The 27,526-nt window shown below is 36.4% G+C and overlaps 2 protein-coding genes and 1 non-coding gene across 3 annotated transcripts; all 3 read left to right on the top strand.

Annotated features, from left to right (window-relative positions):
• The first annotated feature begins 1,322 nt into the window (after positions 1 to 1,322).
• lasp1 (LIM and SH3 protein 1) lies at positions 1,323 to 19,428 on the top strand. Its single transcript, XM_067381771.1, has 7 exons — positions 1,323 to 1,611; positions 5,136 to 5,230; positions 9,668 to 9,752; positions 12,084 to 12,191; positions 14,646 to 14,736; positions 14,824 to 14,912; positions 14,999 to 19,428. Exons 1-7 carry the CDS (start codon positions 1,543 to 1,545, stop codon positions 15,170 to 15,172), a joined length of 711 nt encoding a protein of 236 aa, XP_067237872.1. The 5' UTR covers positions 1,323 to 1,542; the 3' UTR covers positions 15,173 to 19,428.
• Positions 19,429 to 19,622: 194 nt separating this feature from the next.
• On the top strand, positions 19,623 to 19,694 carry trnac-gca (transfer RNA cysteine (anticodon GCA)). The gene has a single exon. It is a non-coding gene; the product is annotated as a tRNA-Cys (tRNA).
• A 1,620-nt stretch (positions 19,695 to 21,314) lies between these two features.
• atp6v0ca (ATPase H+ transporting V0 subunit ca) lies at positions 21,315 to 26,216 on the top strand. The gene is made up of 3 exons (XM_067381769.1): positions 21,315 to 21,604; positions 23,918 to 24,101; positions 25,122 to 26,216. Exons 1-3 carry the CDS (start codon positions 21,529 to 21,531, stop codon positions 25,327 to 25,329), a joined length of 468 nt encoding a protein of 155 aa, XP_067237870.1. The 5' UTR covers positions 21,315 to 21,528; the 3' UTR covers positions 25,330 to 26,216.
• The last annotated feature ends 1,310 nt before the right edge of the window (positions 26,217 to 27,526 follow it).

The raw sequence follows: 27,526 nt of genomic DNA, 5'->3' as shown, positions 1-27,526 counted from the left end.
TGCATCGTGTTTCCTTCTGGAGCATCAGTGAATGTTTGAACCTTTTTTAATAGTTGAGTTTGAGTCCCTCAATTGTCCTCAGTATGAAAAGATGAATCTCAAAATCATACAGCCACTGCTGGAAATTTAAAGTGCTAAAATGCTTGAAAACTGATGAATCTGCAGGAGCTGGAGGATTTTTCTGAAGAACAGAGCTCAGTTTAACTGCTCAGAACAAACAAGAGACTCATGAACAACAATCACAAAACAAAAAAACAGTCGTGGATCAACAGGTAACCACACACAGTATTGAGAATCAGTGGTTCACAATACTTATGAATGGGGTTATTTTATTACATTCAGCTATTGTTAAAAACATCTTTTATGTAACAGTACTAAACAAAAAATAACATGCATTTTTTATTATCCCTCTTATTTTATTAAAATAATTCTAATTTTCAGATTCTGCAAGGGGTTCACATACTTTTTCATGCCACTGTATATATATATTTATATATATTTAAAATCACTACCAATACTGCACAAGAAAAAAGTTAATGTAAATTAAAACACATATAACAACTTTTGATATTTATGAAAAATGCGTATGTCTTGAAACAATAATCTACAGTTGACAGTTGTCTGTCTGGATGTATATAGTGTGGTTTTATTGTGTCCAATAAAACCCCTGTTTTGATGATGCAGCTGAAATTGTAGTTTGGAGACAACATACATTTGTCTTATTGACTCAAAACCGTATAGTCACTGAGATATAGCCATTGTGACAACTTACCAACTTACTCCGACAAACAGATGGCGAATTAGCCTTGCTTTGACATCTGAGCAATACTCTTGCTTTTTTAAAACCGTGAATATTAAAACCAGACAGAGTTGAAAGGCCTAACTTCACTGAAATGTATGTAACGTTAGTTGCATATTTAGCCAGCGGGTGTCGCTCAAACAAAGGGCGACACAAACAATATAAAGCGCAAACTAAAGTATTTTGGTGCATCCGATCCGAAACTGGAACAAACGTTCACTGTTTTGGATATAATATATGAATAGCTTGTGTGAAAACTACTGTACATGAGCAAATAGCACAGACAACTGTAGCTGATTTAGTTTTACTCAAAGTTTGAATGCGCATTATTTAAAAAAAAAACTTCGTTATTATCAGAGTTCCTAAACGCCTTAGTTTGACTGAAGGCGAGGCCAGGTACTGTGTAAGAAACCGTTTAAAACAAATAAAACTGAAGATAAACACAAGGTACGATGAGCTTTAAGTGATTCAACTCAAGGGCAGTTTTTTATTATTATTTCAAAAGATAAAAATTAACTATTTGAGAGAGTTAGACTTCCGCTGAATGCCCTTGCACGGGGGCGCGCAGCAGGACACCGTTGCAGTGCCGTGAGCGCGCCTTCCGCGTCTGATTCGTGCGCTGACAGCCAGCGGTGCGAACTGGACTCATCAACGGCTAGTGATCCTCACCTCGCGCGTTATCAAACAAACAGTGCTCTGCGGATCCTTTCTTCATCTTATTCCTTCGCTACTATTCCTCCAAAATGAACCCACTGTGTAGCAGATGTAACCGAGTGGTGTATCCCACGGAAAAAGTGAATTGTCTTGACAAGGTAAGGCTAAGCGAAACTTAGCATACGCTAGCATCTTCTCTTACACATCTGCCCGCCAGAATGGGATATATATATATAGATATATATGGATTTAGATATGTATAATTCATATTTAATAGTGTAGCTTAAAAGAGACCATTTCCGATGTTGTGGCTATTGAGATTGTGAGCAGAGCGGAAACGTCTAAGAGCGAAGGGGCTAGTAATGCAATGCCTTGATTGTGATAACTTCATAGCATGCTACAAGTTGTCGATTATATGTTCATTTTTCTCAGTATGAATATCGTTTGATATCGACAGAAATGTTACGCGGAAGTCGTTATTTTTCAAACAAACGGCTCCAGCCTGTTCGTGGCCTCGGTCGCGAGGAGGAGGAGGAGGTTTGTTTATGACGTGTCAGTCTGTCCTGTGGGCGACATGGACGGACCTGAAAATCCCAAAACAGCCCAAGTCATGTCAAATGCTAATAAGATGCCGTCCCAAACATCTGGCTTATACAGGCGGTTTGGGCTGTACATTATGTCGGGGGGGTTTGTTATCCAGCCAGGTTTGCAGATGTGCAACTTCGCCCGTGCATGAGGCCTGTGAGTTATTATAACCGTGCGATTTTTTTTTTTTTAAACAAACATATCAGACGGGCCTTGCATTTACATGATGTGCACATCTGTACTACATGTTTACCAACCGGCCAGAGGAAGTGTTGCTGCTCGACATGCTTGTGAAACGGTTTATATACTGACCCCACCCCCCTCTTAACCCATATCCTTATCGGTCTCGTTTTTTTGTGTGGTGAAATCTTGAGTGTTTGAATTGCTTTAGGTGCTCCAGAGGGTGGGGTCGCCTTCTTTTATTTTCATGCAGCGCAAGTATTTGCGAGGGAGAGAAACTGGGGCGGAGTGATAACGCGTCTAATGGAGGCTAAAATCACATGAATCGATTTGCGACTGTCTCCGTGGCCTTGAACGAAACAGATTGAGGAATGACTACACAGACGTAAAGTGCGTGAATGAGACATGCAGTTTACGTAAGAGTAAAAGTGGAGGCGTTTGATGGCACACCTCGCACAAATGTTGTCAAAAAACGGCACTGACCCCACGCACGTACACAAGTTGGTTCCTATTCGTTGCCTGAAGGAAAGGCCTCGCACAAGTTGCTTCACAGTGTCATTCTTTTGAGGCATGCTAATGCTTCCCTCAGCTTGAAGAGAGGCCAAACATTGCTTGTCATTCTGATTCATTGCTTGAGTTCATCAGCTGTCACTCTGAAGAACATCTCAGAAGAACCTCACCCAAGAGAGGGGGTCGCAAACGTGAACATTTACACGCCCTCATGTTGTTTCAGAACACATTATTTTTTTCTTCTTCGTCATCGTCCTCTTTTTTTCTTTTTTTTTTTTGGTGTGGTACACAGAAAGAGAAGTTAAGCAGAATGTCCAGAAAGCCCTTTTCCATACAGTAGCAGTAGAAGATGACGACCGTCAAGCTTCAAAAAGAAATATAAAAACATCATAAAATAGTCTCTGAGTTTGGAGTCTTTTATTTAAAAGAAATTCATACTTTTATTCAGCAAGGATGCATTAAATTGATTAAGGTGTATGATGTTAAAAAAGATTTCTGTTTGTTCTTTTAACTTCTCGATTCATTAAAGAATCTTTAAAAAGTATCCCATTTACCACAAAAATATTAAGCAGCGCAACTGTTTCCTACATTGATGATAAGAAATGTTTCGCCAAATCATCATATGTGATCCTGGACCACAAAACCAGTCATAAGGGTATTTTTTTTTAAATTGAGATGTATACATCATCTGAATAAATAAGCTTTCCATTGATGTATGGTTTGTTAGGATAGGACAATATTTAGCTGAGACTATTTGAAAATTTGTAATCTGACGGTGCAAAAAAAATCAAAATATTTAAAGTTGTCAAAATGAAGTCCTTAGCAATGCATATCCACTCAGAAAAATATATTTTTGATATATTTATGGTAGAAAATTAACAAAATATATTCATGGAACATGATCTTTACTTAATATCCTAATGATTTTTGGCATAAAAGAAAAATCGATAATTTTGACCAATATAATGTATTGTTGGCTATTGCTACAAATATACCCGTGTGACTTATGACTGGTTTTGTGGTCCAGGCTCACATATTAGACTGATTACTGAAGGATCATGTGACACTGGAGACTGGAGTAATGGTGCTAAAACTCAGCTGTGCCATTTAAAAAAAAATGTATTAAACTAGAAAAGTTATTTTAAATTGCAATAATATTTTAAAATATTACTGTTTTTAGTGTATTTTTGAATAAATAAATGCAACCTGTAAACATGTAGAATTGGTTTTAAAACAGATGTTTTTAATGTCATGCAAAGATTTTCCCTTACAAAACAGTATGAAGTGGAGATCATTGCAGAAATGTTTATTTTTCTAATACAATGTGCTATAAATAATCACTGTCAATTTCAAATAGGCCCTACTTTATCAATTTTCCATTATGCTTTATTTTATTATCTTTGTTGATTATTCATTTGAATAGTCAGTTAAAGTTTTTTAGTTTTTTTGGCTGGGGGGTGGGGGGGATGAACGGAACCTGTGCTCGAGTGTTTGATAGCAGCTTCCTCTCCTTGATGGTGCAGTAGATGCATGACTTTGTTACACACACACACACACACACACACACACACACACACACACACACACACACACACACACACACACATGTGATCAAACTAAGACATTCCAACTGACTGGCATGAAAGTGTTTGAAATAGAAAGACAAGCATACCATCATCTAAACTGTACGCATTGCAGTTGCATGCATGACTGGCTGTATAGATGGAATGTAGGGTAGCGGGTCAGGTCATTCTCTGTGTGTGTGGTCTCTTATCACTGAAGCATTCCCATGGTTAACATTAACTATGGAAGCTGGTAATCAAAGACCAGCATAAATTACTGCTACATACTTTGGTCTGTAGCCATAGGAGACCCATATCTCAGTAGTGTCAGTGTGTTTCCCAGCATTTGTTGTGGATCTTCCTAATGTTGCAAGAATCTGGGAAAATGATGATGTAACTCGCTTAGTAACCACTTGACAACCAGTGTGCTCTGGGGGTTTCATAAAATATTTTTACTCAAGACATGACAGGAAGTGTTTAAAATGAATGCATTCACACAGAAATAAACCTTGTCTTTACTCCGAATGGATGTAACCTCAAGTTGGGCTTCTTTTGCAACACATGTGGTGCCTGAGCCTGTATTTCTTTCCAAGTGCTTTCCAAGAACAAGCACTCCATTGTTTTTTTCCCGTTTAATCCTCAGAGGCAAACGCATAGACTTTGTAACGACCATAGCGACTGAATTAGCAACACTATGGGATCTGAAGGACTTCATCTCATTTGCTCTTTTTATTTGCCTTTATCTTTCACAACACTGTTGCTGATAATTTCTTTTGCATACACCTCCCAATACAAACACATTTTAAAGCTTTAATCTATCATCTCTCTGTGTCTCTCTCTTTCAGTACTGGCATAAAGGATGCTTTAGCTGTGAAGTCTGTAAGATGACTCTAAACATGAAGAACTACAAAGGCTTTGAGAAGAGACCATACTGTAATGCGTAAGTATCGTATTATGTGTCTAATTATACATTTTCTTAAAGTTGGCATTAAATAAAATTAACATTTATTTGGCCTTGTAATCATTGGAAAAAGTCATGTCTCACCTTTTTTTTTTTTTTTTTTTTTTTTAGTAAGCCATTTCACTTGAAAATGTCATAATATGGTAGCAAAGCCAGTCACAACTTTAAAATCTTTAAAATCACAATGAAGTGCCATTCACAACCCTATTTTAGTGAAAAAGATATTCAACAAGAACAAATATAATGCAGGGCTTGATGTATTGAAAATTAAAATGGACCACATGTAATTCACAGTTTCTGAAACATTGTCTGAATAGCTATTTGGCTAGTGGCTAAAACGGTCCAATTGTCATCCGATACTCAGAATTTGTGCTCTGCATTTCACCCATCCAAGTGCACACACACAGCAGTGAGTAGTGAACAAACACACACAACAGTAAACGCACACCCGGACCAGAGCCATTTTTTTTGCTGCGGCGCCCAGGGAGCGATTGGGGGTTAGGTGCCATGCTCAAAGGCACCACAGTTGTGGGTAATGAGAGTAGAGGAAAGTGCTGTTCATTCACTCCCCCACCTACATTTCCCGCTGGTACTGAGACCTTCAGGTTACAAGTCTGACTTTCTAACCGTTAGGCCGCAATAGCCAGCTCAGCTTAAATGATGTTTAAAAAAAATGACAGAAAAAGAGCATCTCAAGGGAAGAGCAAATTAGTAGAAAGATAGAAAGTAAGACACTTTTTGTCTTTTGACTAAACATGCACTGATGAATCATTCACAATAAGACGAGGAACATGCATTAAGGAAGTAAGCACAGCGTGAAGTGTTTTTAACTGTCATTTGTCTCCGTTAGCATTAGATGATTCTGGAAAAGTCATGTCTGCACACACAGAAGCTGACTTGTTCAGTCATTTGTTGAAGGACATTGGAGGGAAATTCCTATAATTTCACAACAATGACCCCATACACATACATACACAAATGAGTTCACTTCTCTGGAATCCACTTCTGATCACTAATAGTCTTGTGAGTCAGATACCTCAGTTATAGCGTTCCTGTGTTTAGGAGGTTGTCCATTCATTCTTCATTAACATTTGAAGTGTTTTAATGCAGGCCACCAGTCTTAGCATGCTGCTTTGACATGGCCAGATTAAATATTTAAAGTCACAATGACCACCTGGCTTAGAAAATATGCAAATGCCTCCCTTTTGTGAGATGTGCTGATGTGTCTCAAGGTTCTTATTTCTCACACTCATAATACACCAGGGGATTTTAGTCTTTATTTAGCAAATGATTTATTGTCTGTCCCTCTGTCTAGATCTGCTTCTTCCTCTCTTTACTCAGTCCTTATTTCGCAGATAATCTGAGTAAGTGTGCATGGCAGAGTAATTTCCTCTTGCGTCCAACAGATAAAGGCCTGTTTACTTCTCAGAGGGATGGTCTAATGATGAGTCCACTGGAAGTAAAATGCATCTGATTGGATTACGTTGGGATTGTCTGTTAACTGATATAAACATAGAAATCAGCCTGGGTGCTTGAGTGCCATTTTCTGTGTGTGTTTGTTTTCCTCTTTGTGTCTGTGTGATTTGAGTGTGAACTACACTGGCAAAAAATGCTCTTCTTACTTTTTTTTTGTCTTGTTTCCAGTCCAAATGTTTAAAAAAAAAAATCTTAAATCAAGAAGCATTTTTAAAAAATGCTTGTTTTTTGTCTTGTTTAAAAAAAAAAAAAAAAAGTCTAGTGAGTTTTTGCTTAAAACAACCAAAATAATCTGCCAATGGGGTAAGCAAAATAATCTTGTCTTCGGTTTGAAATACGATTTTTTTGCTTACCCCAATGGCAGAATATTTTACTTAATTTTGACTCATTTTTTCTGAAAACAAGACAATAACTTTTACTTGTCTAGAAAATGCTTATAGATTTTAAGAAATTTAGAAATTTGGACTAGAAACAAGACAAAACCTCTAAATAAGAAAAGCAGGAGTTCAGGTTTCTACTTGCCCAAACAGTTCTGGGTTTTTTTTTGTGCCCATCACAAAAATGTGAATATATATATATATATATATTATATATATATATATATATATGTTTATGTGTCAGGCTCAACTTGTTAAACTTGACACAGTGTCAAAAAACTGGCAGCAGAAAAATTGTCAATAACGGTCAAATTTGGCAACAGTCAAATTTATTAAGCTTTTATTAGTTAGGTTGTTGTACAGTAATTGCTAGAAATGACAGAGCTGTAATGTAACTTGACACAACATCATGTTAGCCAGCTAGATATCTTCATGATGATAATTTAAATCTGCAGAAATTACAACAGCAGTGTTTAATTCATCAAATCAAACCAAATGTTTGTCCATCAGTGCTGTTGTTAAAGGTGCCCTTGATTCAAAAATTGAATTTACCTCGGCATAGTTAAATAACAAGAGTTCAGTACATGGAAATGACATACAGTGAGTCTCAAACTCCATTGTTTCCTCCTTCTTATATAAATCTCATTTGTTTAAAAGACCTCAGAAGAACAGGCGAATCTCAACTTAACACCGACTGTTACGTAACAGTCGGGATCATTAATATGTACGACCCCAATATTTGCATATGCCATGTTCCCAACATTATGAAAGGCATTAGACAAGGGCAGCCAGTAACGTCTGAATCTGCACAGGTGAATCAACAGACTAGGTAAGCAAGCAAGGACAATAGAGAAAAATGGCAGATGAAGCGATAATAACTGACATGATTCATGATAACATGATATTTTTAGTGATATTTGTAAATTGTCTTTCTAAATGTTTTGTTAGCATGTTGCTAATGTACTGTTAAATGTGGTTAAAGTTACCATCGTTTCTTACTGTATTCACAGAGACAAGAGCCTTCGCCATTTTCATTTTTAAACACTTGCAGTCTGTATAATTCATAAACACAACTTCATTCTTTATAAATCTCTCCAACAGTGTAGCATTAGCCGCTAGCAACGGAGCACAGCCTCAAACTCATTCAGAATCAATGTAAACATCAAAATAAACACTGTACTTACGCGATTAGACATGCTGCACGACGAACACTTTGTAAAGATCCATTTTGAGGGTTATATTAGCTGTTTAACTTTTTTTATGTTGTTTAAGGCAAGCGCGAGCTCTTGGGGTGTGGAGCACCAGATTTAAAGGGCCACACACACTGAATCGGCTCATTTCTAATGAAAATAGGCAGTTAAAAAAATAAATTAAAAAAAATCCATGGGGTATTTTGAGCTGAAACTTAAGACACATTCAGGGGACACCTTAGACTTATTCTTTTTAAAAAAAGTTCTAGGGCACCTTTAACAAAAACTAAAAATAGATTAAAGCTAAATAGAAAAATGACAAAACACATAACCAAAATATATAATAATAATATATAAATGCATAATTAAAAATATGCAATTGCATTGATGTTGAGCCCTGTATCTGTAAGGGTTTTCAGTTTAATGATCAGAAAATAAATAAATAATTGTACTGTTTGAACCTAGTTTACCACTACATGATTTATGTGAAGTCTTTAGTGTGGATTTTTGAGTAAGTACAAGATCAGTCTGTATTTATTTACACTGATTTACAGAGCATGTCTTGTATTATGTGTTGGTTGCCTGCAGCAACACAGCATCTGTGTACTATATGGAGGTTTACTAAGAAAACCGTGTGTCCTGTGGTAACCAGGAGCAGAAATCCTTTTGATTGGCTCAGCTGTTGTGTTGTGCAGTATGATTCATTTTACTGAATCAGTCCTGTTAAATCCTGTCGTGATACATTATATGTTGTTATATGGTTAAATGATTAGTGCAATAATTTTGTTTACTACTGTATTACCAAATATATCAGTTAATGCTGTAATTGTAATTTGTGTACTCTGTTGTAATGTTCTGTTATTTCTGGCACTCTAATTATGTGTTGCGTCGGATGGTTGTGTTTAGGGCTGTCGCTGTCATGCTAATTTTGTGTTGCGTTGGTCTGTGAAAATAGGGCAAATAAACTGCCTTGTTTACACAAGGCACAAATTACACTTCACTATGCACCGTGCAGCTTCACTATCCCCATAGAGATCAGTGATAAGCACATGTGGACATTCACCTTCACAACCCCTAATACAGGATCTTTGTTTTTATCAGCAACACAGTTAAATGTGTCCAATTCGAGTAGCCTTGATAAGTAACAGAATATCCCATTATAACAATGGGCTACAGTTAGCATAAATAGTTTTTGCATTAAATGTGACTTGAATAACATTATACCTAAACATTTGAGTTTAATGACAGGCATAATAATTAAAAAATACTTTTGATTGTCATTCAACTAGGAGAAATACTGAGGTGTTAGTTTGCAAATCCTCATTGGATTTCAAATGCTGATGCTAACTAAAATGGCTCTGTGTCTATTTCAGACACTATCCGAAGACGTCATTCACCAGTGTTGCAGACACTCCGGAGAACCTGCGCCTGAAACAGCAAAGCAAGATGCAGAGCCAGGTACAACATGTCAATATTTGCTTTCTCTTATCACTCTCTCTCCACTTCTGGTGATTTATGGTTTTTGTATGTTTTTGTGGCATTGGTCAGTGCACTGCTAAGCATGAAATAATACTCAAAGAACGCATAAGTCATAATCATTTCCCAGAGCTCCAGCTGCACCCTCCCTAACACTCAGCACTGCTCTTGTGTAAGGAAGAACTATGACGAACTATGTGGAACACAGATTCTGGTGTATCGTGACTTCTCATCAGAGGCACTAAAATTCTCTGTTATTTTAGTGAGACCTATTAGATCAGATAAACTATTATATAGTCTCATTCTAGTTTTTGCAGATGTACAGTTGTTGTATTGACTGCATTACCATTAATCCTTGTTATCTCTATTATTTTCACAAAAAAGAAACAAACAAATATATTTATAATAGAAGTTTATCAGTATCCCAAACTGGACCCTACTGTGTGAGACTTCACCGAGGCTAAGTTTGCAACCCTGTTACATTTTTTTTCCCAGTTTCACAGACAAGGCTTAAGCCTAGTCCCAGGCTAAAATGCATGTTTGAGCTTAACTGAAAGCAACTTACCATTGTCAGTGCCATTGTTTTGTCTTAAAGGGACAGTTCACCCAAAAATGAAAATTTGATGTTTATCAAATTTCTACTGTGTTCTACTGAAGAAACAAAGTCACCTACATCTTGGATGTGCTGGGGGTAAGCAGATAAACAAAAAAAATTTGGGTGAACTATCCCTTTAAGATGCACACCAGTGATGTTTTTCTAGAGCAGTTTATAAAAGCTACTTTTAAAGGGTTAGTTCACCCAAAAATTTAAATGATGTAATTAATTACTTACCCTCATGTCGTTCCACACCCATAAGACCTTTGTTCATCTTCGGAACACAAATTAAGATATTTTTGATAAAATCCATTGACAGCAAGATAATTTACACTTTCAGATGTCCAGAATGCTACTAAAAACATATTTAAAACAGTTCATGTGACTACAGTGGTTCAATCTTAATGTTATGAAATGACGAGAATACTTCTTGTGCACAAAAAAAAACAAAATAGCAAATTTATTCAACAATATCTAGTGATGGGCGTTTTCAAAATACTGATTCATAAAGCTTTGAAGCTTTACAAATCTTTTGTTTCGAATCAGTGTATCAAGCGTATATCAAACTGCCAAAGTCCTGCATACAAGTTTCACAGACAAGGCTTAAGCTAGTCCTAGTCTAAAATGCATGTTTTAATTGAAAGAAACTTGCACTGACAAATCTTAAAATATGTTAGAGCCATTGTTTTTCCTCAAGATGCACACCAGTGATGTTTTTTTCTAGGGTACATTTAAAAGCTACTTAAATACCCTAATTGAATACCCTAATCCTGGCTTAGGCTAAGAGCTGTCTGTGAAACTGGGCCCAAATGTCTTAATTGAGCTAAGCCAGGATTTTTTAAATCCTGAAATCTAAGCCCTGTCTGTGAAACCAGGCCTTTGTTGTATGATTGTTTTTGTTGATTTTTATATTATTTACCTCTATTTAATTTATTTCTAGATTATTACAAAACCACATAAATCAGGGTTTTAAACAGATTCGCAAAAAATATTGACCTCAAATAAAATGAATAGAAAATAAAACGGCTTGTAATATTTAGATTTTGTCCTTCTGAAGCTGACAATAAACATTTTCTAAATATTATGCACCTGCTTTCACTAACCATTTGTTAAAAAGAAAAATTACTTGAAGCTTAGTTCACCCAAAAATGAAAATTTTCTCATTAATTACTCACCCTTATGTCGTTCCAAACCCTTAAGACCAAATGAAGATATTTTTGATGAAATCCGAGTTTTTTTTTTTTTATCCCCCATAGAAAGCATGTAATTACCACATTCAAGGTCCAGAGAACTATTAAAGACATGGTTAAAACAGTCAACGTGACTATTGTGTTATTTTTGTTTTTTTGTTTTTTTTGCGCACAAAAAGTATTCTCGTCGCTTCATAATAACATTAAGGTTGAACCACTGTAGTTTGTGTTCTGAAGATGAATGAAGGTCTTAACGGGTTTGGAAAGACTTGAGGGTGAGTAATAAATGACAGTAATTTCATTTTTGGGTGAACTAACCCTTTACTTTGTAAAAGTCTGAGGGCCTTTTTACCGGCCTGTGAAATAATGAAAATGCCAAATGTTGTTTTCATGATGATCTATTAACTAATCTGCATTTATGCTGATATAATATAAGGGAGGGAAGTACACCTGCGAACCTGTTACATTCGAAATGAACATGATTACTTTGATATTTGCTATTAATTTGCATGTGTGTTTGTGTTGCAGGTGCTCTACAAGGAGGAATTTGAGAAGAACAAAGGAAGGGGCTTCAGCGTTGTGGCCGACACACCGGAGTTGCAGAGAATCAAGAAAACGCAAGACCAAATCAGCAACGTAGGTCCAACTCTTAAATGTCAAATTCAAAATCATCTACCAAAAAAATTGTAAATGTATTACAAACATATATTATGTTCATTTTCTTTTTCGCCTATGTATTCCTCTCTTTTTTGGTTTGTGCCTCCCAACCTTTCTCTTCATCTCTCCAACAAACACAAACATACACAGTTCATCTATCATTCTAATCTCCATTCATTGTTTATTAATGAATTGTTAACAAAAATTCAAAATTATTTGACCTTGATGGGGCACTTATTTAGTCCCATTCTTCCTCTTTTACACCACACCTGTTTGCTGAAGTATCTGTGTTGGTTGCCTGGAAACATTTATGTCACCGAACTTCCTTTTTGCAATGTCATTTCCTGTCAGTATGAAAGCGAGCAAGACAGCACTCCATCATCTGGCTCAGGAGACACCCTGTGGATGGTGCAGGAATTACTATTAATTTGTCACATTGGCTCAGAATGAAGTTTAATTAAATTAAAACCACTTGCTGAAACCACCACTTTACAAAATGAAGGACAGTTTTCTGAGTAGTTTAATTATAAGATGGCACTGCATCAGTATTTCTCATGCATTCTATTTTTATTCTTCCTCACTTTAATTTTCAGTCTGAACCGCTTAGCCAAAGTGCCCACTGCTGCAGAAGAAAACCACTCTCGGTTTGAGTTTGTGTTTGCAAAATGTGGTATGGGTGTGTGGTTGACTTCATTGTTGCTCTATGATTGTTTTTAGTATATGGTCAATGGACTCATCATACACTTCAGTTCAAAGGTTTAGTGTCAGAAATTAATACTTTGTATTCAGCAAGGATACATTAATTAAACATTAATTGATCAAAAGTGAATATACATAATGTTAAAAGATTTGTATTGCAAATGGAATATATATAATGTGGGTGTACAAGTTTATATTACATTGTGGGGACCAGCCAGCAGTCCCAATGGGAGAAATAGATTAATAAACATACTAAATGATGTTTTTTTTGTTTTTTTTTTGAAAATGTAAAAATGCTGAAAGTTTTCTGTGATGGTAGTTTTATGGGTAGGGTTAGTGTAGGGGAGAGAATATGCAGTTTGTACAGTATAAAAACCATTACGTCTATGGAGAGTCCCTACAAGGATAGTGAACCAGACTCTCTCTCTCTCTCTCTCTCTCTCTCTCTCTCTCTCTCTCTCTCTCTGTGTGTGTGCATGTTTTTGTGACATATCAGGATACAAATTTATGTAATGACATGGGTATGACATAGGTATTACAAGGAGAGGGTGACTTATGAGGACACTAACCCATGTCCCCATTTTTCAAAAGGCTTATATATCATACAGAATGAGTTTTTCTTTTTCTTTTTTTTTTTCTTTTTTTTGAGAAAGTAAAAATGTGCACAGTTTCCTGTGATGGGTTTAGGTGTAGGGCGATAGAAAATATGATTTGTACAGTATAAAAACCATTACGTCTATGGAATGTCCCCACAATTCACAAAATCAAACTTGTGTGTGTGTACATGTATTATATATGCAATTCTTGTTCAGCAAATCAGCATATTAGACTTTTGAAGGATCATGTTTGGTCATAATTGGTCTTTTCTGTGCATCGATTTAGCCCCGCACTGCAAAGAAAACATAGAAAACTTGTTTTATTATTATTAAACTTTTTTTTTTTTTTTTTTTTTGTTCTGTGCCATAGAGCTGCAACAATGTAATTTATACAACCGGTATTTGAAGCGCCAAGTTGGTTTCAAGTGGTGTTTTGCTCTATTTTGATCGCTATCATACACAACAGTGTTATGTCCTAACTGTAAACTTTTTTTTTTCTCAGTACTTCTGTGATCATTTGAGTATTTGTAACACAGGAATAACTACTACTGTGTGGTTCAAAACGGCTCTCTCTGGATCAGCGTGGCAGCACGCGAGCGAATCATTGTGTTGTCGTTAATAAAATAAGATCACATGGGTGTTTGAATCGAGATCGCTATCTTTTTACGATTAATCGTGCAGCCCTTATTAAATTTTAGCTACATTTTCTACAAAACTTAATTTCATTTATTTTTTTCTCTACAACAAATACTTTTAGATTTTTAAATTTGCAATAGTAACTGAAAAGTATACAGTACAACTGTAATATAACTTCATAATTCATGAACATGTTTTTGTTGAAAATCAGTGTCACATGTTGCATTTGTTTATAATTATCAACCCAGCTGCTTCCAAGACATCTGCTTTTTATGACAAATAATTCTCACAATTTAGACTGTTATTCAGCAAAATGTTACTTTGGTGACATATTTTGCAGAATTCACAGCAACAATGTTTAGTCACAAAACTAAATGCTCCTTTGCCAAGGCATAAAAACACATGTAGACTGTGAGATGATGAACATAAAACAGTGACAACATCATAGTTACTGTTCTTTCTTCTTGTTTTGACACATTGTATATGTCTGTGTGTGTTTTAGATTAAATACCATGAGGACTTTGAGAAGAGCCGAATGGGAGGGGATGGCCCACCTCAGCACCCACATACACCTCAACAAAACACAACTCCAGGTACACGATGTTTTGACCGTTGTCTGGATGATCATTACAGACTCAATTTCCTGTGAGCCATAAAATATTAACCTTTTTCTCCTGTAGCATATCAACCCCCAGCAGCATCTCAGAACTATCACTATGAGCCTGAGCCCGTGCGCCAGGCCGCTGCCGCCCCTCCTCCTAGCTCTGGGGTAATAAACTCTTAAAACTCTAATACACGCTGTCCCACGCACTCATTCTTTTCAAATCCTTACAATCCTCTTTGCGTGTGTTGCAGAAGCGCTACCGAGCGGTGTACGACTATACCGCAGCCGATGAGGACGAGGTGTCGTTCCTGGACGGCGACCTGATCGTGGATGTTCAGCAGATCGACGAGGGATGGATGTACGGAAGAGTGGAGCGCACCGGCCAGCAGGGGATGCTGCCGGCTAACTACGTAGAGGCCATCTGAACATGAGTGCAAGAGAAAGGAAGAAAAGGTTTTAAAAAAATAAGAGAGAGGGGGTTGCGGCGGAGACGCAGATGATTAGCCGAGTGCCATCTCACCTTTCAAGATCTCATCTTTTTCCTCTTCTATTCCTGCACTAACTGTCCTATCAGGGGTCAGCCGCTATGACCCGGTTATGATCCAAAACAAACATAGTTCAGTATGTAATCATACACACCAACAGCGCATACATGTACTCGCATAAATAGTGAATGATTTACTCCTTTCACCCATATCTTTCTCTCTGTATGCACCTGATCCCTGTCTATTGCTTTTGCTCTCTGTCTGTCTGACTGTTTGTCTTTTAAGTAAGCGTTTCTTCAGTCATGGAAAGGTGCTGTCACAAGTGGCACTTAAGTCTTAATAAGACTCGCACACACAAACCCACAAAATACATGACCACACAGGCCTCTAAAAATATTTGCGGCCTGCCATAGAGCACTTCTCAAACGTCTCAACACATTTATCTTATCGGTTGCTATGACAATATGTGAAAAAAATTCTGGTCCGAACTTCATTTGTCAAGTTTTTTTTTTTTAATATATATATATATATTTTTAAATGTTTCATATCTTGTTTGCAGCCTGTAATTGCAATGTATTCAGTGCAGTTTCACACCACATTGGCTGTAGGTTTGTAACAATGTTTGAATATAAGACTTCTGGTCATTCCAATCATCATTCCATACGTCTGACCATTTGCATCATGTGTTCAAACTGGAAAGTAAAAAGGCTCCTCTTTTTCAACTGGACATTCTTAAAACTGTATGAAAGAGGCGGAGCCTTTTGCTACTTGCATACTTAAGCTCCTTCACATTCCTCTAGCCCTTTACGAAATTAATTAGAATATAAGAGCATAATTTTGTTCTGCTGCTCCTGCTTTTGAGAATGACAAGGAAATAGTGATGTACTTTGTTCTTCATAAAGGGAAAAAAAAAAAAAAGAAACTATATAGTCATTTAGCGAAAGAGAAGCAGAACAGCATTGTAGAATAGAAGTGAGGAGCCCAAGCACAATTTCATGGACCATTTATGCTTTGGATTTTAATCATTCCATTGGTTTTGTTCCATTACGGTTCTGGGGCGTTCCATGTGCATAGTATGAAACTGTAAGACGTTGTTATTGATGTTTTTGTTAGTTTGATTTTTCCTCATATCATTGCTTATTCACATTGCCTTGCTGGTATTGTACGAGATGGAATTTTAATGTCAATTTATCAATATCAGTGGAATAAAAAAATCTATTTGTATACCAAGGCAGGCGGGTTTGTTGAACGGAGGGAACTGTTAACGGTATTAGAATGTTTTAGAGCCTAGCATGTATAACTGGAAACTATGTTACTGTGCAAAGACTCTAATGAGATTCTACTGATGATTGTTCTCCAAAATGCCAAAATATAGATGCAGAGAATGATCAAAGTAAGTGTTTTGCTTTCACACTATTTACACTTTTCAAAGGTACAACATCTGGGGTACTTTTTCTTCTTCTTAAAAACATATTCTCGGAATTTCTTAAGTATCTTATCAGTGTACTGACACCAATATTTCCTCATAACACCTTCTCTATCACCAGCTGCTGCACTTTTAACGCATGATGTTGTAGTATGCATCTTATATGTAGACTACCATTCAAAGGTTTGGGGTGGGTAAGATTTTTTTTGTTTGACTGCATTTATTTAATCAAAAAATACAGTAAAAACTAATATTGTGAAATATTAAAATTTTTAAAGGGTTAGTTCACCCAAAAATGTAAATTCTGTCATTAATTACTCACCCTCATGCTGTTGCACACCCATAAGACCTTTGTTCATCTTCTGAACACAAATTAAGATATTTTTGATGAAATCCAATTGCTCAGGCTCACATGAACTGTTGAAATGAAATGTCTTTAGTACCTTTCTGGATCTTGAAAGGTTCAGTGACATTGCTGTCAATGGAGGCCTCACTTAGCCATTGGATTTCATCAGAAAGATCTTAATTTGTGTTCTGAAGATAAACTAAGGTCTTACGTGTGTGGGACGAAACGAGGGTGAGTAATGAGACAGAATTTTCATTTTTGGGTGAACTAACCCTTTAAAATAGCTGTTTTCTATTTTAATGTATTTTAAAATGTGATTTATTCCTGTGATGTCAAAGCTGAATTTTCAGCATTATTCATTACTCCAGTCCTCAGTGTCACATGATCTTTCAGAAATCATTCTAATATGATGATGATTTGGGGCTCAAGAAACATTTATCATAGTTGAAAACCGTTGTACCGCATAATATTTTTATGCAAACCTTTATACATTTTTTTCAGCATTCATTGATGACTAGAAAGTTCAAAAGAACGGCATTTACTTGAAATAGAAATCTTTTGAAAAATTGTCTTTGCTGTCACTTTTGAACAATTTAATGCATCTTCACTGAATAATGTTTCTTTTATTTACTTTTATTTTACTTTTAACAAAAAAAAAAAAAACATCTTACTGACCCCATAGTTTGAATGGTATTGTACTGTATGAATGTGGATTCTCATGCTCATGTCATGGCCTTTGTAAAACAATTTTGCGATGCAGTTTTTTTTTTTTTTTTTTATGAGGTAGCAAGATACTAAAAATATACAAGATTGCATAAATATCCAAATCGGATCATTTAAATACTTAAATCCTTTTCTTTGCAGTAACTCTTTTGTTCCAACTCTTTACTCTAATATCTATTCTAGCATAAATCTAACAAGGTTTAGCTCAAGTTGATTGTTCTTCTTTTACACACACTGGTGGGAAGTATGACATTATGTTTATCATCTCACTGTTAGCAATGGTCATTATCGAATGACAGATCACCCAAAAATAAAGAGGAAGGATTTTGTAAAGGAACTAAAAGGTGAAAAAATGTGTCAAAAAAAGCCCTTGTGAGTATGTATGTGTAAATGCTTGCCTTCATGTCATGATTCACCTAATGTGCGCATCTAAACATGCATTTGGAGTCATAACTCAGCAGAAGCAGACACATCCCGCTCAACTTTCAAATGTAACAGAATTAGCTGCCTAACCTATTATTATTCCTAATAAACAAATCCATATAAAATATCTGCTTCCTTATCATCTAGTTCACCTTATTATTATTATTTTTTTTTCGTATAGTAGGCTAAAGTACAGACTAGTTTGATCCTGATAAGCAAATTGTGCACTCTTCAAAAGAGGATGCACACGATAAATTCCACTCTGAGCCCATGTTATTGCTCGCTGCATCTTTCTAGAAGGGAGGACAGTGTAGTGTGCAGCTGTTGGGGAGGGTCTCAGACGGTCCACAGCGGAACAGCCGAGACTGATCATCCTCCCCATCTTTTTTGACCCGCTGCTCTGCAAACATCATGCTGGACATCTTGATATTGATGTTCTTCGCCATCATCGGCCTCATGTTCCTGTCCTACATCATCTACATGCTGTGATTTTACGGCAGCATCGATGAAGAGCTGATGCGTGATTCACGTCCTCGGGAGGGATTTGAACACAAAGGTTGGCGATGAATGTTAACAAATTGTGTTTTTACACTTCATCGAGGAAAAATAACACTCTTTGTGCTGTTTATACTAGCTGTCCTTGATGATAGTGGTATTACGGAACAAATTATATTAAGGCAGGTTATGTTATGGTTAAATGATGTTAAAATATAAATTAATAATTAGGACTATAATTTCAAAATGTAGCTAGATATTAGAATTGTATTAGTAAATGAAATCGCACAATAGCCTAACACGGGCTTATTTTGTTATTATTATTAATATTGCTAGGCCTTACAATAATAGCTATATGCGCTGTATTTGTTGCGCCTCACAGGAAGAAGCTCAGTTGGTGGGATCATGCCTCAGGATTCTGGGATGAGGAACAGCTGTAACGTGAATTCCCTGGAGGACGCAGGACACACTCACAAGATGAGACTTCGCACTTCCTCTAGGAAGTCTCTCTCATCTATCTGTCATACAAACACTGTTCCTACAGGATAGCACATGACAAACAAAACCCACAGCAGACTGCTGTGTTCCTCCTCCCTTTGATCTAGAAGACACTACTGAAATATATTTTCCTAAAGGCGCAGTCCATGGCTGAAACGGTTGTCTGTATAATATTTTTCCCCTATTCTTCAGTCTATAATTTCTGCAAATAACTATTTACAAACTCTCACTATTTTCAAATGCATGTATTTTATGTCAATGGATGTGCAAAATAAAGAGCCATAGTGAGGATGAAACGGTCTAATGTGTAGAATTATTCATGTGTCACGAATGTATTAAATATGGTCAAACAAACATAATTCTGCGGAGTTATTAGCCTATTATTAATAAATCAATCAGTATAATTTTTCATCATGAGCGTTTACATCAGTACACGTACATGTTTATATATGAATAACTGCACGGCAGTGGTACAGTGAGGGGGTATAGCTCAGTGGTAGAGCATTTGACTGCAGATCAAGAGGTCCCCGGTTCAAATCCGGGTGCCCCCTACAGTTGTTTTGAGAAAATACACATTTATGTCATAACCTTATATCAGAAAATAAAACAAGCCATCCGCGCTCATAACAAGACCGGGCGAGACAAAAATGAAGGCTTCTTTAAACTTGAGGAGTGATTTGGTTGGTTTTCAGCGATGCAGGATCCAGATTACCAACAGAGAGCAGCACCGGACACCAGATGAGCGAGTGCCACGTAGACAAAGAAACGAAATATGAAGAATTACAGCGACATCCAATGGAAACCCATATTAATCCTTAAACATCTTGTGCAATATATGTGGATTTAGATTTTCCTGTGTCAAATCAGCCTACTCTCTTAAAAATGTGAACTTTTCTTTACTGACTCTACAAATGCAAGAATATTATATGTATCTAGCTTAAATATAGTTGTCTATATTGTGTAGCATTTAATTTCTTTAGTTTAAGTAGGCTATTTTGTCATGTTACATGTGTTTATTAAATGGCTGGTGTTCCTGCTACTATTAAAGTCAATGAGCACAATTTCCAAATAGCTTGTTGCAACAGTAAAGCATTGAATCTTGAGCAATATAATCAACTGTGGTATTAATATTTATAGACAAAATGCATTATGGATTGAAAATATTGCCACTGGTACCTACATGGTTATGTCTTATCTCATTTTAGTGTATAGATGTGTAAACAGAGTGAATTTACACTTTTTTTTTTTTTTAATTCAATAGAAGAAAAGAGTGTATTTTCCCTTAACATTTTCACTTACTATTCAGTCTTCTTTATCTTGAAGAGGTTTTATTTTAACTACAGCAGTGTAAAATGTAGGTAATATATAATCTCAGGTGACTGTCATTAGCAGCCATCATGCAGAGGAAGGAATATATCAGAGTGGAACTTTTAGTATTTTAGTTCACATCAAAAATCAGAAAAGGGAAGTTCACACACACACAATAGAGCAGTTCATACAATACAATAGTTTTAATATTGCAGGAGTCTGCTCATGTCTGTGCCTGGGAGTGAGTAACATAACGTTACTTCCTCTCTGGACTCTCCAGCTCCAAGCCTAGAAGTCATGAGACTAAGCACATGACAATGTACACCTCATGCACGTCCACGGGCAATGTTAAAATAGCGTTACTTCAACATTTCATTGACATTTAAATGCTTCAGTAAACCTTTTTCTAGTTTCATTAATGGGGGTCTACAAAGAGCTGTAGTAAATGCATTCAGCAATTGGATTTTGAGCTTTTTGGAACAGCATGCTTTATTCTTAAAATGGTTAAAAGATTTTAATTTTATCCATATCACTTGTGCCTAATATCTGGTGGTTATGAAAGAATTAAACCAGAAAAACAACTGGTTTACAAGCCTATATTCCTTCTATGATCTGGGATTGCTTTCACATCAAAGTGGAAGCCTGCAATGGAATATACCAAAATGCCTTTCAAATAGGGGTGTCGTTCAAGTGACAAAACCACCGAATGCTCACACAAGACTACCAATGTGCATTTAATTCCACTAAAACGCTAAAAGTCCGTTCTGCGATCCCGTGACAGTCAGTCATTTCAAAATCCTAAAAAGATACGGATTGCGTATTCATAAGTCATCCCTGAAGAAGCGGAAATGGACCCTGCACTCATGGTTGATCATGTGACACTCTCCATTTCGCCATTTTCTTCCTCTCCACCGGCGATAAGCGTCCTGTCGGATTCGTGACCATCCTTCGCGCTCCTCTCCTGCTCTTACAAGACCTGTCAACCCAGAACAGACCTTCTTTGGGACCTTAGCCTCCTAGACTGAAGCCTTCACCCCTCTCTGTCTTTAGTTTTAGTGTCCTGAACGCGCCAGAAGAATGTCCGCCTCCACGAGCCCCGAATACTCACCCTTCTTCGCCGTGATGGGTGCCTCAGCGGCGATGGTGTTCAGCGGTAAGAGACGCGTCATTTGAACCTTAAATCGAGTGTCCTTCACTTATTAAATGAGAAATATAATCGATGATCGCTTGGTATCGATGTGAACGGCAGTGTTGCGGCTCGCTGATCCGTGTTACCTGTAGTAGGAGTAGAAGAGATGCGAAGGTTTCCATCACGGCACATGACGTCTCACTTGACGTAATGTCTATAAATTATTTATTTCGTTTCATTATTTCCTTCGTTGTCACGGTTTACCGAGCCCTGCGTGGAAAACTTAAGACGCTTTCGTTTCGGACGAGCCGAGTCTGCTGTTTTAATGTTTGCGCAAGGAGGTCATTTATTTAATGTCCTCTAACGTTATATATTCTTATACCTTGTCTAGACTGGAACAGTAGCGTCGTCTAACTGATTTAGTGTCATTGATTTTTTTTTTTTCTCAAGCCAATAGGAAATGCATTACTTAATTAACATAAACAGGTTTGCTCTTATCTAATGCGACAGTCCTTTTTCAAACACGAACTACACGCCCAGACAAAAACGTCCTTGTCATTTTAACTGTTTATCTCAGAGCCACAACAACAACAACGGCCGATACTCTTAGTATTTTACACTTTAAGTGCCGTCTCAGCACACCGGTATGGTCCAAATAAATTTGACGCACCTCCTCCTCCTCCTCCTCCTCCTTCTTCTTCTTCTTCCTCCAAACCGCTACTGTTGTCAGTCATGTGACTGAAAGCGACAAGAATTGGACACTGTCTTAATGTTTCGCTGACTTTGGCTTTTAAAGTCTTTTAAAGCAAGACGACACGTGTAAATAGGGTACAAATATAATTAATAAATATCAAAATACTTTCTCTGTTGATTAGTCACTAGGGCTGGGTATTGACGCAATTTTCACGATTCGATTCGATTTCTATTCACATGCTTTCGATTTCGATTCGTATTCGATATTAGTATTGTAGTATTTTAGTTACAGTACATGGCAAATTTTCTAGAGGAAAAAAATCTCTCAACTAATGCTGTAAAAAGTACACATGTAAGACAGTTGGTACTACTTTACTATAATATTGAAGGTTAAAGTAACTTATTTATATACAAACACTTAAATTACACTCAATTGTGTTTTTATTATAAATAATGTTTCGAATTACATAATCATTTCTACTCCAATTCGTTTTTTTAAATATAAACATTTAAATCACGGCTGTCATAACTGATTTATTCAAACTTGCATTAAATATTGAAGAACATAAAAAATTATAATGAATATATTACGGTGCATAGATATATTTATCAATATGTTGCTTTCTAGAGTACACTTTTCTAGCTGACTAATGCGTTTATGGTCACTGAATATGTTTTTCTGAGGTAAATGTGATGTTCACAGATGATGTATATTGATATTATTCCTTTCAGTGCCCCTAATAAATAGTCTTTTATCAGTTAGTAAAGACAGTTTCAAGTAATATTGCAAAAATGTATAAAACAAAACATCCTCTATAGCACCTTTAAAGTGGAGGAAAGGATGTTCACATGCGCTCCGTACTGCCACTTCTCTTTAACTGAGGCACTAAAGCGATCTGTCATGCCACATTAAACAGCACCAAAACGGTATTTATTTTTTGAATCTCATAAGATGGACGTCATTTGAAATCTGAGACTTTGCTTCATATCAAAAGTAACAAAGCACAAAGATTATTGCGATTTATTGGATGGGAGGCGCTACATGTTCTGTTCATTCATCAACACTAGACTAATCGATTCTTGGGATTTAAGAATCAATATCGGTTCGTAAAAATTAAAATCGAGAAAGCAATATTTTTTTACCCAGCATTATCAGTCACTACATTACCTCATAACATGATTTTGTATTGCAGGTTTTCTGAAATGTTGTTTAAACACACAAATGTTGACAAACAATAAATATGCATGGATTTGCACACATCATAGCCTACTGTAATTTGCATTCCAGATTTCCAGAAATCTGAACATTGGATAAACGCAGGTTCAAAATTATTTGAAATTTGAAATCTACAGACATAAATGGGTAATGTGTAATAAAATAAACACTTAGTGTGTATTTTAGATGTTTTCTTTGCACTAAAAGACATGTTATGGAAGCAAAATGGCTACAAATCTCAACTTTGACAATGCATGAAAAAACAATAGTTATGCCTGTATTGTTTTTTCTTAAACACTTACAGTGTACATGAAACAGCTGGTGTTTATTGGGGCGGGAAGGTCATATAACTTTAACCCATCATAAGTGCTTGTTCTCACTCTCTTTGTCTCCTTGCACATGTAAATCATCCTCTTCTCTCTTTTTAGCATTGGGTGCTGCATATGGGACAGCCAAGAGCGGCACAGGCATTGCGGCCATGTCAGTGATGCGACCGGAGCTGATCATGAAGTCCATCATTCCCGTGGTCATGGCGGGTATCATTGCCATTTACGGCCTGGTGGTGGCTGTACTCATTGCCAACAACATCGCTGCCAACATCAGCCTTTTCAAGTGAGTCACATACCTCACAAGTGTCTTGTCTGATTTTCCTACAAGTCACTGTCAGCTTTCTTGAGTTGTAATTCAGATAGCTAACTATAAGAAAAATCTAGGTGTACCACTGGAGTTGATTTGAAATGAGTTTATAAACAATTAAAGAGGCCATTACAGTTTCTGTACGTGGAAGTGTAAGGGTATTATATTGCTTAAACCATTTGGTTTAGTGCTGAAAAGATTATTTAATTTTTTTTAAGCACAGCTTCTCTGTGAATCATGGCTCTGTGATCAGTAGTAAATGCTGCCCCATCTGAAAGCACTGCGACTTTGAGTTGCTTATAACATGCATTTAAATCAGCAACACACATCAAACATCTTTCCAAAAATGAGAAGCATACATATGAACCTCTTGTCCAGCAAAAGTCAACATTTAATAACCTGTTTTTACTCCAAGTGACATTGCCATGCTGCACCGTTACGAAAGCTTATCGTTTACATGCATTTTTAAGCATTGCGGTTGTAAAAACAAGTGATTTTAAACTATCGAAGCACAATAAGCAGCGAAGGACAACTCATCTTGCCTTAAGTGGACGTAAACAGTTGAGAAAGAAAACGCATGTGTAACAGTATATTGGATCCGTGCATTCAATCTTACAGTGACAGCAGATGAATAAACCTGCTGTTGTCTGTCATTAATGTTAATCAAACAACAAAAGAGAGGAAATCTCTCACTGCTCAACAATCACTTTTGTAACTGAAGACCATGCAGTGTTTTTTTTTTAAAATACATTTTTAGTTATAATGAAAAATCCTAATTACTGTTACGTTTTATTGTCTTTGTAATGTTTGACAAATTATGTATTTTAGAATTAATAGGTAGTGAGAGTATATAAACAATTAAAGAGGCTACATCTGTTCATGGAGGTGTAAGATTTTAGCATTTATTATTATTAGGATGTAATGGTAGAATCCCAATTACTACATTTCCCAACTGTCTTCATAATGTAAAATATGTGTGCGTGTCTCTCTCTTTAGGAGTTTCTTGCACCTTGGTGCCGGGCTGAGCGTCGGTCTGAGTGGTCTGGCGGCTGGCTTCGCCATTGGTATCGTGGGTGACGCAGGAGTGAGGGGAACAGCCCAGCAGCCTCGTTTGTTTGTGGGGATGATCCTCATCCTTATTTTCGCTGAGGTTCTGGGGCTTTACGGGCTAATTGTCGCCCTTATCCTGTCCACCAAGGGTTAATCGTTGCTCTTATCATCTATTACACATGAACAACCATCAACCACACACACACGCACCAACACAAACATCCTCCTAATGAAACACATTGACAAATTTCACCACCCAAACGATGAGAGGATTTTTTGCGTGCATGCGTGTATCGTGAGTGTGCTGTTTGCAAGTGAATGTGTGATTGAACTTCCTCTCTGTGTATAGTAGCCTGATGTGTGTTCCCCTGTAAATGCGCTGTGTAGCTATTGCTCTCGTCCTGTGTGTCTGTTTAAATAGATGCCCTCTTTCTCCTATGCTACACTTGTTTGTCATCCTTTTATTTTGTCAATTTTATTCATGTTTGAAGAACAAATCAACTGTCATTTTGTTTTCTCACTTTTGGGACCATTCAAATTGAGACACTGATGTCGAGGACCTAAATGTAAAAAAAAAAAAAAAAAGATGGATTATTACTGTTTTTGTTTTTTTTTTTGTTTTGTTTGTTTCTGCTGATTATTTATGAAGATTGAGATGTTCATTAAACAGTTTAAATGGATCAAAGTCTTTATTGATATCCTGATTATCTAAATGAATTACGTGAGTGAGTGTATCAGAAATATATAAATAAATATATCTGTATAGGTAGGTGAATTGCTCTGTGGGAAATTTGAGTTCCTTTGGGTATGTTAATCATTGATTACCATGGAGACCATTGTCTTAAGGTATTGATGTGCAAGTTTACTAAGTGCGTGTGAAACGAATGTATGCACACGTGTGTTTGTGAGCGAGAGTGTGTTTTAACTCTTAACATGATTCTTCAGACGTGTAGCGTTTTACCTGTAGTTGATACTGTTTCTGGTTCCATTAATGGGTGAACACCAGCGCAGCTTGTCCAGTTTCCGAATAAAACTTCCTCAACCTAATTTCGGTTTCTCTTTTATTCAATCATACATGTGATGTGAAGATGGAAATATAGCTACTGCAGATGTTCAAAGTTCAAGTCAATCCTTGGAGTGTAACATTGCCATTCAAAAAAGCAAAAATATCTGAGAATTATGTGTCGCCTAAATATATTCAGAAACTATACATTTAACAATCATGATGCTCTCACATCATAGAGAGTCAAGATTTGAATAGACTGATATGAGGGATTAATCCACAGGTTTACCATCTGGTTGTCTGAATCTGCATTGCAGCCTCAACCAAACTTCACCTTCATCCCGCTCTTCGTTGCTGCAGTCACGCTTCCACAGGTGGAGAGGGGGCGCTAGAGAGCAGCACTGACCACATCATTACCAGAAACGGTGACAGTCCGTTTATAATGTCACATCAGCAGTAGGAAAAGACATGAAAATGTATGTCTATACGAGGATTTTTGAATTGTATAATAACAGCAACACATCATAGCCTACTGTAATTATGCCAAGAGCATCCAGGTCATGTTTCATTTTTGAATAAAATTAAGTCTATTTTTTAACAATTACGGTATTTTTACAGTGACATTATTTTAGTGACAATTAAGAGAAGAAAAAAAATTACTTATGGTATTTAAGTTATATTTTATACAATTCCTTTTTTTTTTTTTTAAATACACATAAATTATGTATTCTGTAACACTTTAGAATGCAGGAACAAATGAGTAATGCATTATTAACACTCTAGTAACTACTATTAACTAACAAGAAACTCTGATGAATGAATTATTAAGTAATAGTGCTCAGTTGAAGGTGGTAGTTCTATTAGCTAATCAGTAACTATTGTTTTTTTTATACCTCCCATTGGGAGGTATAAAAAAAAAACAATAGTTACTGATTAGCTAATACTAAGAACTACTAAATACAGGTTCATAATTAATGTGAATAATGCATAATGTATAATTAATTCTAAAGTGAAGACCACTAGTAACTACTAGAGTCATTGTAAACTTTTGAGGTTTTTGTAAAGTATTGGATAGTAATAACTCAAGAGCTACATCATTCTAAAGGTACTACTTATTTGGATAAGTATTCTAAAGTGAAAATCATGGTAACCCACTTAAGTGTTACCAAACACATCAGAAGGAATTACTGTACAAAACTGTACAAAAACCTTTGTACATTTTACAATGACTTCAGTAGTTACTAGAGAGTTATCATGGAATTATCAAGGAATTACTAATTATTTGGATCAGTATTCTAAAGTGAGAACACTTTAGAATACTGATCCAAATAATTATAGTAATTCCTTC

The sequence above is a fragment of the Chanodichthys erythropterus genome, chromosome 3 (genome assembly GCF_024489055.1).
Source record: "Chanodichthys erythropterus isolate Z2021 chromosome 3, ASM2448905v1, whole genome shotgun sequence".
NCBI lineage: Eukaryota > Metazoa > Chordata > Actinopteri > Cypriniformes > Xenocyprididae > Chanodichthys > Chanodichthys erythropterus.
Note: the sequence above shows the minus strand (reverse complement) of the source record. Positions and strands in the feature narration are given on the sequence as shown.